This window comes from Pleurodeles waltl, chromosome 9 (assembly GCF_031143425.1).
Source record: "Pleurodeles waltl isolate 20211129_DDA chromosome 9, aPleWal1.hap1.20221129, whole genome shotgun sequence".
NCBI classification, from domain to species: Eukaryota; Metazoa; Chordata; class Amphibia; order Caudata; family Salamandridae; genus Pleurodeles; species Pleurodeles waltl.
This window is the reverse complement of record NC_090448.1, coordinates 1,174,889,480-1,174,901,827: the sequence shown is the minus strand read 5'-3', so window position 1 is coordinate 1,174,901,827 and position 12,348 is coordinate 1,174,889,480. Positions and strand designations below refer to the sequence as shown.

The 12,348-nt window shown below is 46.5% G+C and overlaps 1 protein-coding gene across 12 annotated transcripts in view; it reads left to right on the top strand.

Annotated features, from left to right (window-relative positions):
* HECTD1 (HECT domain E3 ubiquitin protein ligase 1) overlaps positions 1-12,348 on the top strand; it is a 352,555-nt gene that overhangs the window by 116,888 nt on the left and 223,319 nt on the right. For all 12 annotated transcript variants that reach the window (XM_069209073.1, XM_069209084.1, XM_069209083.1 and 9 more), the window contains exons 13-15: positions 5,070-5,292; positions 6,289-6,552; positions 10,000-10,076. In XM_069209073.1, the coding sequence (XP_069065174.1) occupies positions 5,070-5,292; positions 6,289-6,552; positions 10,000-10,076 (564 nt within the window). The remainder of the gene's footprint in view (positions 1-5,069; positions 5,293-6,288; positions 6,553-9,999; positions 10,077-12,348) is intronic.

Sequence of the window (12,348 nt, the reverse complement as noted above, 5' to 3'; positions counted from 1 at the left end):
TGAGAGAGTTTTGTTGCCCATCAATAGTGACATTTAAATGTAGTCTGTTGCCCATCAGCAGTCATGTTTGATTTAATGTTAGTGGTCAGGCTGTAGGTGACTATAGCATTGAGGTTGTGTGGTGCCTTTCTGGACAGTCCAGTGTCAAGACCAGCGCTTATAGAATACTACTGCCTATATCCTCACACAGTGACCGGCACAGGGCGGAAGGTGCTCTGACAGGCTTTACAACAAGGCTCACACCAGCCCAGGTCTAGCTGACATCATGGGTTAGTGACTTAAATGCTTGCCTTTGAGAATACTCCCAGCAAGAATGATTCTTACCCCCTTTTCACTACTGGAAGATTGTGTACCATTAAACTGGCTAATAGTAACACTTGTTATTTAAGGTGCTTAGAAAAAATGTGGTATGTGGAGCTATACAAACTATTAATATTAATAGACCTAAAGGTTCACTTCCTAGATGTAGTTAAAGTGATTACTTTATTGAAATGAGTATCCAAGACAGTGTCAAACAATATAAAATCTCATGAAATAGTTCAAGATACAAGAACGGTCTTCGAGGGAAAGAACTTTATGAACTGTTGAGCTCTTTTGGGACCGATCAGCAGAACATTCTGGGGAGATGAGATCAGGTGAAACTCTAGTTGAGTCACATCATACCTGTAAGGAAATGCCTCCTTGGCATGGTTGCCCCCTGACTTTTTGCCTTTGCTGATGCTGTTTTTACAATTGAAAGTGTGCTGAGGCCTGCTAACCAGGCCCCAGCACCAGTGTTCTTTCCCTAACCTGTACTTTTGTATCCACAATTGGCAGACCCTGGCATCCAGATAAGTCCCTTGTAACTGGTACTTCTAGTACCAAGGGCCCTGATGCCAAGGAAGGTCTCTAAGGGCTGCAGCATGTCTTATGCCACCCTGGAGACCTCTCACTCAGCACAGACACACTGCTTGCCAGCTTGTGTGTGCTAGTGAGAACAAAACGAGTAAGTCAACATGGCACTCCCCTCAGGGTGCCATGCCAGCCTCTCACTGCCTATGCAAGTATAGGTCAGTCACCCCTCTAGCAGGCCTTACAGCCCTAAGGCAGGGTGCACTATACCATAGGTGAGGGTACCAGTCCATGAGCATGGTACCCCTACAGTGTCTAAACAAAACCTTAGACATTGTAAGTGCAGGGTAGCCATAAGAGTATATGGTCTGGGAGTTTGTCAAACACGAACTCCACAGCACCATAATGGCTACACTGAAAACTGGGAAGTTTGGTATCCAACTTCTCAGCACAATAAATGCACACTGATGCCAGTGTACATTTTATTGTAAAATACACCACAGAGGGCACCTTAGAGGTGCCCCCTGAAACTTAACCGACTGTCTGTGTAGGCTGACTAGTTCCAGCAGCCTGCCACACTAGAGACATGTTGCTGGCCCCATGGGGAGAGTGCCTTTGTCACTCTGAGGCCAGTAACAAAGCCTGCACTGGGTGGAGATGCTAACACCTCCCCCAGGCAGGAGCTGTAACACCTGGCGGTGAGCCTCAAAGGCTCACCCCTTTGTCACAGCCCAGCAGGGCACTCCAGCTTAGTGGAGTTGCCCGCCCCCTCCGGCCACGGCCCCCACTTTTGGCGGCAAGGCTGGAGGAAACAAAAAGCAACAAGGAGGAGTCACTGGCCAGTCAGGACAGCCCCTAAGGTTTCCTGAGCTGAGGTGACTCTAACTTTTAGAAATCCTCCATCTTGCAGATGGAGGATTCCCCCAATAGGGTTAGCATTGTGACCCCCTCCCCTTGGGAGGAGGCACAAAGAGGGTGTACCCACCCTCAGGGCTAGTAGCCATTGGCTACTAACCCCCCAGACCTAAACACGCCCTTAAATTTAGTATTTAAGGGCTACCCTGAACCCTAGAAAATTAGATTCCTGCAACTACAAGAAGAAGGACTGCCCAGCTGAAAACCCCTGCAGAGGAAGACCAGAAGACAACAACTGCCTTGGCTCCAGAAACTCACCGGCCTGTCTCCTGCCTTCCAAAGAACTCTGCTCCAGCGACGCCTTCCAAAGGGACCAGCGACCTCTGAATCCTCTGAGGACTGCCCTACTTCGACAACGACCAGAAACTCCCGAGGACAGCGGACCTGCTCCAAAAAGACTGCAACTTTGTTTCCAGAAGCAGCTTTAAAGAACCCTGCAACTCCCCGCAAGAAGCGTGAGACTTGCAACACTGCACCCGGCGACCCCGACTCGGCTGGTGGAGAACCAACACCTCAGGGAGGACCCCCGGACTACTCTACGACTGTGAGTACCAAAACCCGTCCCCCCTGAGCCCCCACAGCGCCGCCTGCAGAGGGAATCCCGAGGCTTCCCCTGACCGCGACTCTCTGAAACCTAAGTCCCGACGCCTGGAAAAGACCCTGCACCCGCAGCCCCCAGGACCTGAAGGACCGGACTTTCACTGGAGAAGTGACCCCCAGGAGTCCCTCTCCCTTGCCCAAGTGGAGGTTTCCCCGAGGAAGCCCCCCCTTGCCTGCCTGCAGCGCTGAAGAGATCCCTTGATCTCTCATAGACTAACATTGAAAACCCGACGCTTGTTTCTACACTGCACCCGGCCGCCCCCGCGCTGCTGAGGGTGAAATTTCTGTGTGGGCTTGTGTCCCCCCCCGGTGCCCTACAAAACCCCCCTGGTCTGCCCTCCGAAGACGCGGGTACTTACCTGCTGGCAGACTGGAACCGGGGCACCCCCTTCTCTCCATTGAAGCCTATGCGTTTTGGGCACCACTTTGAACTCTGCACCTGACCGGCCCTGAGCTGCTGGTGTGGTGACTTTGGGGTTGCTCTGAACCCCCAACGGTGGGCTACCTTGGACCAAGAACTGAACCCTGTAAGTGTCGTACTTACCTGGTAAAACTAACAAAAACTTACCTCCCCCAGGAACTGTGAAAATTGCACTGTGTCCACTTTTGAAATAGCTATTTGTGAATAACTTGAAAAGTATACATGCAATTGAAATGATTCAAAGTTCCTAATGTACTTACCTGCAATACCTTTCAAACAAGATATTACATGTTAAATTTGAACCTGTGGTTCTTAAAATAAACTAAGAAAATATATTTTTCTATACAAAACCTATTGGCTGGATTTGTCTCTGAGTGTGTGTACCTCATTTATTGTCTATGTGTATGTACAACAAATGCTTAACACTACTCCTTGGATAAGCCTACTGCTCGACCACACTACCACAAAATAGAGCATTAGTATTATCTATTTTTACCACTATTTTACCTCTAAAGGGAACCCTTGGACTCTGTGCATGCTATTCCTTACTTTGAAATAGCACATACAGAGCCAACTTCCTACAATACCTTACTGGCTGGAGGTGGGGAGGTGCAAGCAGAGTGGATAGATCTCATGCCATCATCTAGTCTTGCAGGCACCAACTGATAGTAAAAGGTTTCTTTTTTGTTTTTTACTAGTTATTCTCCCACAGGGCACAGGCAGATTCAGCATCCTGACTATTGACCTGGGCCCGGTTTGTACCTTCTAGTGAGACACATGCCTCCTCTACAGCCCTTTTATCGCTGAGGCAGTTAGTAATTTTCTTGAACTAATTTTGAGACTTTTTGCAATATCGGACTCAGCCACGGAGATTGATTAAACCAAAGTCCTGCTCATGCACTGGGTTCCCTTAGCCCAGTGGACTGCAGATGGTGGCTTGTGCATGAGGGCCAAAAAATATGGTCCTGTTCAGTTAGTATGAAAAAGGGGAGTGGCATGAGTGGAATGCTCATAAGCAGGAATAATTAGTTAACAAACAAAAAACAAACCTCTCTTAATGCGTGTGTTGGATTGTAGCAATCTGCAGTAAATCTATGAACCTTCACCAGGCATTGAATTAGATTTCAGCCTTTTACTAAACAACAAGGTAAAGTCATTATTTCAAAATCTGTTCACCCTTGCCTTGGGGAGCCTACAGAATCTCACATAACCTGACACCTTCTAGAAAAGTCAACACAAGATGTGGGATTTATTATTTCAACCAAACACTGCTGTACAGTGTGGGAAGCACCGAAAACATTTTTCTTGTCCACGCATATTCAGTCTTTCACTGCTGATGTTGTTCATCCAGAGAGCCTCGTGTAATGTTTTTGGGAGTAGTGCAGAGTCCTTGAGATGTCTTTGGCATCCTGTTGATTGAGACTCCATTTCTGGCTTCGCTCTAAATAAGCAATAAGAGGGTAGAGACTGCTATATCAATACACGTGGACATAAATAGAAGCATTTTCCATCTCTAAGACTTCAGTATTGTCGATCGCATGGAGACTGGGGTTTCAAAAAGGATGTTCATTGCACGCAAAGTTGTGATTGCAGCAAGGAGTATGATAAAGAAAAATCCGTTTTTTTCTGCTCCTCCAAGGATAAAGCTTTGGGTCACATCCAGTGTTCCTTCGAATATTTTTCCTCTATTTGACAACCGTGTAAGATCTTTGTGCGCTGCAGACAAGTCTGTGCGCAACAAGGAGCCGATCGTGCATGTGAGCTTTGTGCTCAGTTATATAAATCGGCGGTAGTGGCCTCCATGAAGTGTGTTCACAAAGACAGCAAAAACAAGCGCATTTCACACATACAGAGACCAACTTTCCTCCAATAGATTTTTATCATGTAGGAGTCTATTTAAGAATAAAAATACAACCTACGTTTATAAAGTGGTGCCAGAATTTTATTATTACATTTCTGATTTACTGTTTAATATTTCTAAATCTTTTACGCTTGTTCCTTTGATTAAGCCTTGTTCTTCTGTGCCACAGTCCCCCAGGACTCTGTGTTTTATTAAAGAAATCTTACTGGATGTGAAAAAGATTGTAACATTATCATATGGTTCGGTCTCACAACTCCACCGCTTAGTAATCCATTTTTCTACACCTTACTTCATCAAAAATGTTTTGTTCTCTCCTATTTTATCCTCTCCTATCTTTGTGTTATCTGCATAAATCTTTTTTGCACCTTCATGATATGATGCCAGGTGCTGCATGGTTTTGTGCACAGTGAATTCACTTTAGGTTTCCCCTTTGTGTTGCAGGAAGATGAGCCCCAGGAAGACGCCAAAGAGCTGCAGCAGGGCAAACCCTACCACTGGAGAGACTGGTCCATCATCCGTGGGAGAGACTGCCTTTACATTTGGAGCGATGCTGCCGCCTTGGAGCTTTCCAATGGAAGCAACGGATGGTTTCGCTTCATCCTTGATGGGAAGCTGGCCACTATGTATTCCAGCGGCAGCCCGGAAGGTGGCTCTGACAGCTCAGGTACAAGCCCACTTGCTTGTCGTCTTGTATTTTCTAATTACTTTAGTATCAAGAACTCTTGTAAGCTTCTTGTGATAGGTCTTCTAGCTAATGTGTCAAGCCACTATATCATAGGAAATGTAAGCCTTGAACCACCTACAGCTCCAGCCCGTAATATCTGGATAACCTAGAAATAGCTCTGCTCTTCAAGGTACGAAACTTAGTTGCTGTCTTACCTGACTGCTGTCAGCTCTAGAAGGCCTTCGCCTGTACACGCTGAGTAACCTGAGCTGTGTTTCAGTTGTTTGAGCTGTTAGCCCTGGGTGTTGTCAGATCTAAGTGGTCTTAGCTGTAGAAGACTTGCTGTGCCTGCTCACTCTGTAAACTGAAGATGGGTCTGCTGCCTCGTTTTAAAGGTTCTGCACGGTTGAAACATTAGTGATCCCACCCGATTGAGCCTGTGATATCTGTGTTAACTGAGGGGTAGCTCTGTTGTCCAAGACGCAAGGCTGGGTGTATGAGTACAATGAGGACTACGCATGCATTGGTCATGTCTTGGTTCAGAAGATATGAATGTTTTGCACTTCTGTCGAGCAAAAGTGATTCAGACATTTTTCTTGTTGGAATGTTAACGGGGAGGGGTAGGCGAGGGCAGTACCACACAATTTGCTCTTGATTGACCTAATTTTGGCATCCAAAACTAAGAATAAAAGTGTTCGATTCCAAAACCTCTTGGAGTATTATATATCATTTTGAAAAAAAAGTGCCGAAAAATGGTGTTCTTCTGTAATTTGGAATGTGAAATATAAACAGCAGGAGTCACTTGTACTGCTGTTTTGAATTTTCATTCCTCAGTTTCTTTAGTTTTGGGATCTGAGTTACTGGTTCAAACTGAATAAATGTTTGGAAAATGAATCCCATTTCCATCTTGTTTGGAATTTGTTTTGGACCAGAGCAATGAAAGAACAGCCAAGATTTGTTCCATCTGTTCAGTGAGTCTTCTCATTTTATTTACAGAAAGTAGAAGTGAATTTCTTGAGAAGCTGCAGAGAGCTCGTAGTCAGGTGAAACCTTCCACCACAAGCCAGCCGATTCTATCGGGTCCTGGTCCGAACAAGCTGACGGTTGGCAACTGGTCCCTCACCTGCCAGAAAGAAGGCGAGATTGCTGTCCACAACTCAGATGGGCAGCAGGCCACTATCCTCAAAGAGGATCTCCCAGGCTTCGTGTTTGAATCAAACCGTGGGACCAAGCACTCGTTCACAGCTGAAACCTCCTTGGGTGAGTCTAGGGAATGGCTAGATTGTAAGGGGTCGGTTCGGGGAAATTGTTGTTGAGATGTTGGGTGGCAGGGTGGATGCTGGAAGATGAAGGGGACCTCTGACACATCCATTCTGCTGTGTGTTCTGCTGCAATGTTTCTACAAATTGCCTTATTTTTAAGTTGCTGGATGTTTCTATAAGATATATTTTATAATATATATGCATTGTTTATAGTGCATATAATTTGCATAAACTGTAACAATACTTTATAGTATTAAATACGCTGTAGTGGGTGAATAAAAAGCGGATATTTTTTTGCACTGCGTGAAGTGAACGGGTCTCAACAAGCAATGTGCTTCCTTTTTTACTGTGAGAAGTGTCTGTGTCACCTCTTGAAGAGTGACTCTAGAAAGATTGTGTAAGCTACATTCCTTTGGAGCAGAATTTTAAACTGTTTATTTCAAGAGGTTTACGTCCACACATTGAAGGCAAAGATTCTCAACCTGTTATATTTCTTAAAATCCTGCATGAAAAATTGACCTTCTATCACTTGTTTTTTAAAATCAACCTTTGCTTTTTTTCTACCTTCTGTCTGCCTTTTCTGTGTACAAATTACTCTAAAATCTCACGCCTGTCTACCTTAAAGCTCTTTCAGGAAGCCATAAGAATATCTATAAATTCTCGTGGTTGTCTCACATAGCCCCCTCTGATAACCACATCTATGTCAGCAATGTACCACAAGGAAACTGGAGTGGATGCATGGAGTGAGTCTGCAAAACTAACCCCAAGAACTAATGCTCTCACCACTAACTTTAGGCTCCCAGGTAGCGTACTACTTGCTATAAAGCGCTTTGACGCCTCGGCAGGGGTAGTAAACATTGTGCAAATACAATTTAATCATTGGAAAGAGTCCAAACTCAAGCTAACGAGGGCAGATCTTGGGGCAGTAGTTTTTATAAAGCTTTGGTGGCCTTACTATTCAGCTTGACATTTGAGAGAACGTTTCCAGGAGGGATCACCCTCACTGTTGTCCCCGCTACCTGACTGTCCCACCACAAAGGACCGCCTTAACAAAGACGTACGGAGAAGGGGGAATAGGAGGATGTCCTCAGACTCCCACCCTCACAGTACACGTTATCGCCCTAGGTGGGAGGGGGTGACATCTGAGAATCCACTAGATGAATCCGAATCAGGCCCTTCTTTGTAACCAAGAGGTCTAGTATTCTTTGCAGTACAATGGGGCATTATATTGGCTTTTCGAGTGGTTTACGGCTTGCTGCAGATGCGATGTGTGCAGAAGGCCCCTTTTCACAGTAGAGGCCAAATCATATCGCAGTAGGAGTGAAGAGTTTGAGACTCCTCAAATATGTATTTGTGAATCCTTCAATTCATCCTCAAAGAATAACCCATGGCGTTCTCTGAGCAGAAGTTAGGCTTTCGTTTTGGAATGTGATTTCCTTGTCTTCATTTCTTGTATCTCTCTACTCCTGTGGCTTTGTAAAGAAGAGGTGCGGAATATTTCTTCTACACTCGCCCACACGCCCTTGCTAAAGAGATCAGGAGTTCAGAGGTAGCACGGCACTGCCTTCTGGACCTCCGTGTGCAGTGTAGGGGTGCAGTCTGCAAACCTAGAAAGCACAAAGTTATGTAGACCACAGAATATACGCTTGGCCCGAGTGGCCTAGATGGTTCGTTCCTCCAGCTTCAGTGACAGAAAAGTCATTAACATGTTTTGTGTGGCTTGTCTCCCTGCATTTTTCGGATTCTAAAGGATGAGCAGCTTGTTGTTCAGGGGCCACACACATAAGGAAATTGGGAAGATTGAAATCTCCTCATCAGGTTAACCTAGTTAAGGTCCCAACAAGAGGCGGTTACTTGCAGCAAATGGTTGTCAGGAGTTACTCCATGTATGTCTAAGCTGCTTACTTAGAGTTTCTGACTGTAATGAGCGGCTGAAAGGTTTATTCAGTTTCAAGGCACTTTTTCTTGAGGTTGGACGCACTTGAGATCTTATCTGCAACCAATGCCACTATACTTTCCGTGCAGATAGTACCTTTAGTTTAATCAGATCTTACTGTATTAAATGTGAAATCCGCTTTGAAAGGGACACATTGTTCAAGCCAAATCTCCAATACTTTTGTGTCAATATTTGTCCAAAAATCAGCTCTGGTGCACGGACAGTCTTCTCAAAAACGTCCATATGTCCATTATCTTCAACCTGACCCCAGACTAACAGTTAACTCTTATTTAGGTGGGCTTAATTACAGCCCCAAACCATTCTGGACCACAACGAGGTCCCACATAAGTCAGCACAAACTGAGGTATCACAGAGCATCGAGACTTTACTCCACTGGAAGATTCCACATACCCTTAAAATTAGGCATTACTGAGGTGTTGAGTCCTTTAACAACCCCTCTTTGAGACATAGGCCTATTATTCCCTTCACAAAATATGTAAAACAGGCACTGCCTCCTTGGCATGGAATTTAAGAACTTGGATGGGGTGGGATTGAGATTATGGTTATTGTGCTTTATTTAATGAAAATATTCTTGACTTTTTATTGATACCCGGCTGTAAGAGAAGCTGTTGGCCAGCTGCTTCCCCGAGAACAGGTGTGATTAAATGTGAATAATCCGATTGACTGTTTGGCAGAGGGCCTCGATTACGTTGCACCTAGACTTTATCAGTGAGTGAAAAGAACAAGTTGTTCATCAGCTATTTAGAAGGGTCCCCCGACCCCAAAGGCAATAATTGGTGTTTCTGCGAGCATGTAAAGAATACGTTTAGCATACGTTTAGCTCAGTTTTTAGATTGCTGTTTCAGAGTCTCTGAGTAAGTCTCCACTTGTGCTGTTACTGCCCTTCAGGAACCTCAGAATCTAGACACCCCTTTCCGGATTGTGTTTGTCCAGTTCTGAAAACCCCATGACCAGAAGGATACCGTCTTCCATGTGCAGCTTCCTCCACTCTACATGTGAAGCCTCCAGGTGCAAACACACTGCCCCTGATGACCGCTTTAGACGTGGGCACAGTTTCCCAGTGGGCCTCCCCGACCGAGCACTGTACCCGACATGAAGCCTCCAGAAATGCAGAAACATCTGCTGGCCTGGCTCTAAGGCATAAAAAGCTTCCAGATGTGGTCAGGCTGCTGGTGAGCTGCCACTGTAAGCCATGCCAGGCCCTCAGAATGGGCAAAGTGCTTGAGAGTGTGCCCCAGGACTGGACAGAGTCCCCCTTGTGAAACCTCCCAACCTGACACTGCACTCGATGAGATGCCTGCAGTACCGTAGAAGGCTGCCCTTGATGTGGCATTGCTCTCCACATGAAGCCTCCAGTACTGGGCACACTGGCCTGGGAAGGCTTCCAGTACGGCATAGTCTTAATTAAAAAGATGCTGGTATTTGGGATTTAACAGAAAGTTTTTGACATGTTTTTGTAAGTAACCTCTTCTCTCCCTCACTTCACAGGATCAGAGTTTGTGACCGGTTGGACTGGGAAAAGGGGCCGAAAATTGAAGTCCAAGTCTGAGAAAATCAAGCAGAAGGTAATGATGGAGATTGTTTTGGATGCCCCCCCCCCCCCCCCCCCCCCCCCGACTGTGGTGTACAGGGGCGCTGGCTTCGCAAGAGTTCCATAAAACTTTGAAATGACCTCGGTATGGGCCTTGGAGAGGGTACTAGTTCAGCAGTGGCTGTCAGTCAGGACTCCTTGGCCATTTGCAGCTGCAGTTAAATCTGCAAGTAGCCACACCCCCTCCTCTGAAAGTGCAGTTGTGGTGTTTCATTGGTTAACTTCTCGCATAAAGCAGAGAGGTGCTTAAATTACCAGGCTTACATGGTTCTATCATGTTTCTAACCCTGATGGAAAGGGGAACGAACAACTGAGTGCACTTCCTGCCGGCTGTGCCCCAGCAAAGGTAGACCTGCTATAAGATGTAGTATCAAATGGGCAATGCTGGCAAAACTGTTTGTTCGGTGGCATGTCTGTTTTATTGACCTCACAGCCACGAAAGGCTGGTGTCAGACCTGTCCGTTTTTAACTACACACAGTTTTTAGCAGTAGGATCTACCCACTGAGCTACCTTTCCTGTTAAGACCACACTGATGCTTCTGAAAAAGCTTGTGTGCTGCTCCTATTGACTGCTCAAGGAATTGTGCCTTATATTTGTAAAACCACATTGTAAAGAAATGGCTCCCTGTTGCAGTTACCCCCCACTTTTTGCCTGATACTGATGCTGACTTGACTGAGAAGTGTGCTGGGACCCTGCTAACCAGGCCCCAGCACCAGTGTTCTTTCACCTAAAATGTACTTTTGATTCCACAATTGGTACACCCTGGCATCCAGGTAAGTCCCTTGTAACTGGTACCCCTGGTACCAAGGGCCCTGATGCCAGGGAAGGTCTCTAAGGGCTGCAGCATATCTTATGCCACCCTGGGGACCCCTCACTCAGCACAGACACACTGCTTGCCAGCTTGTGTGTGCTGATGAGAACAAAACGAGTAAGTCGACATGGCACTCCCCTCAGGGTGCCATGCCAACCTCACACTGCCTATGCAGTATAGATAAGTCACCCCTCTAGTAGGCCTTACAGCCCTAAGGCAGGGTGCACTATACCATAGGTGAGGGTACCAGTGCATGAGCACTATGCCCCTACAGTGTCTAAGCCAAACCTTAGACATTGTAAGTGCAGGGTAGCCATAAGAGTATATGGGCTGGGAGTCTGTCAAAAACGAACTCCACAGCTCCATAATGGCTACACTGAATACTGGGAAGTTTAGTATCAAACTTCTCAGAATAATAAACCCACACTGATGCCAGTGTTGGATTTATTAAAAAATGCACACAGAGGGCATCTTAGAGATACCCCCTGTATTTTACCCAATTGTTCAGTGCAGGACTGACTGGTCTGTGCCAGCCTGCTGCTGAGAGACGAGTGTCTGACCTCATGCGGTGAGAGCCTTTGTGCTCTCTGAGGACAGAAACAAAGCCTGCTCTGGGTGGAGGTGCTTCACACCTCCCCCCTGCAGGAACTGTAACACCTAGCAGTGAGCTTCAAAGGCTCAAGCTTCGTGTTACAATGCCCCAGGGCACTCCAGCTAGTGGAGATGCCCGCCTCCTGGACCCAGCCCCCACTTTTGGCGGCAAGTCCAGGAGAGATAATGAGAAAAACAAGGAGTCGTCACTGGCCAGTCAGGACAGCCCCTAAGGTGTCCTGAGCTGAGGTGCCTCTGACTTTTAGAAATCCTCCATCTTGAAGAAGGATTCCCCCAATAGGGATAGGAATGTGACCCCCTCCCCTTGGGAGGAGGCACAAAGAGGGTGTACCCACCCTCAGGGCTAGTAGCCATTGGCTACTAACCCCCCAGACCTAAACACGCCCTTAAATTTAGTATTTAAGGGCTACCCTGAACCCTAGAAAATCAGATTCCTGCAACAACAAGAAGAAGGACTGCCCAGCTGAAAACCCCTGCAGAGGAAGACCAGAAGACAACAACTGCCTTGGCTCCAGAAACTCACCGGCCTGTCTCCTGCCTTCCAAAGAACTCTGCTCCAGCGACGCCTTCCAAAGGGACCAGCGACCTCTGAATCCTCTGAGGACTGCCCTGCTTCGACGACGACAAGAAACTCCAGAGGACAGCGGACCTGCTCCAAAAAGACTGCAACTTTGTTTCAAGAAGCAGCTTTAAAGAACCCTGCAACTCCCCGCAAGAAGCGTGAGACTTGCAACACTGCACCCGGCAACCCCGACTCGGCTGGTGGAGAACCAACACCTCAGGGAGGACCCCCGGACTACTCTACGACTGTGAGTACCAAAA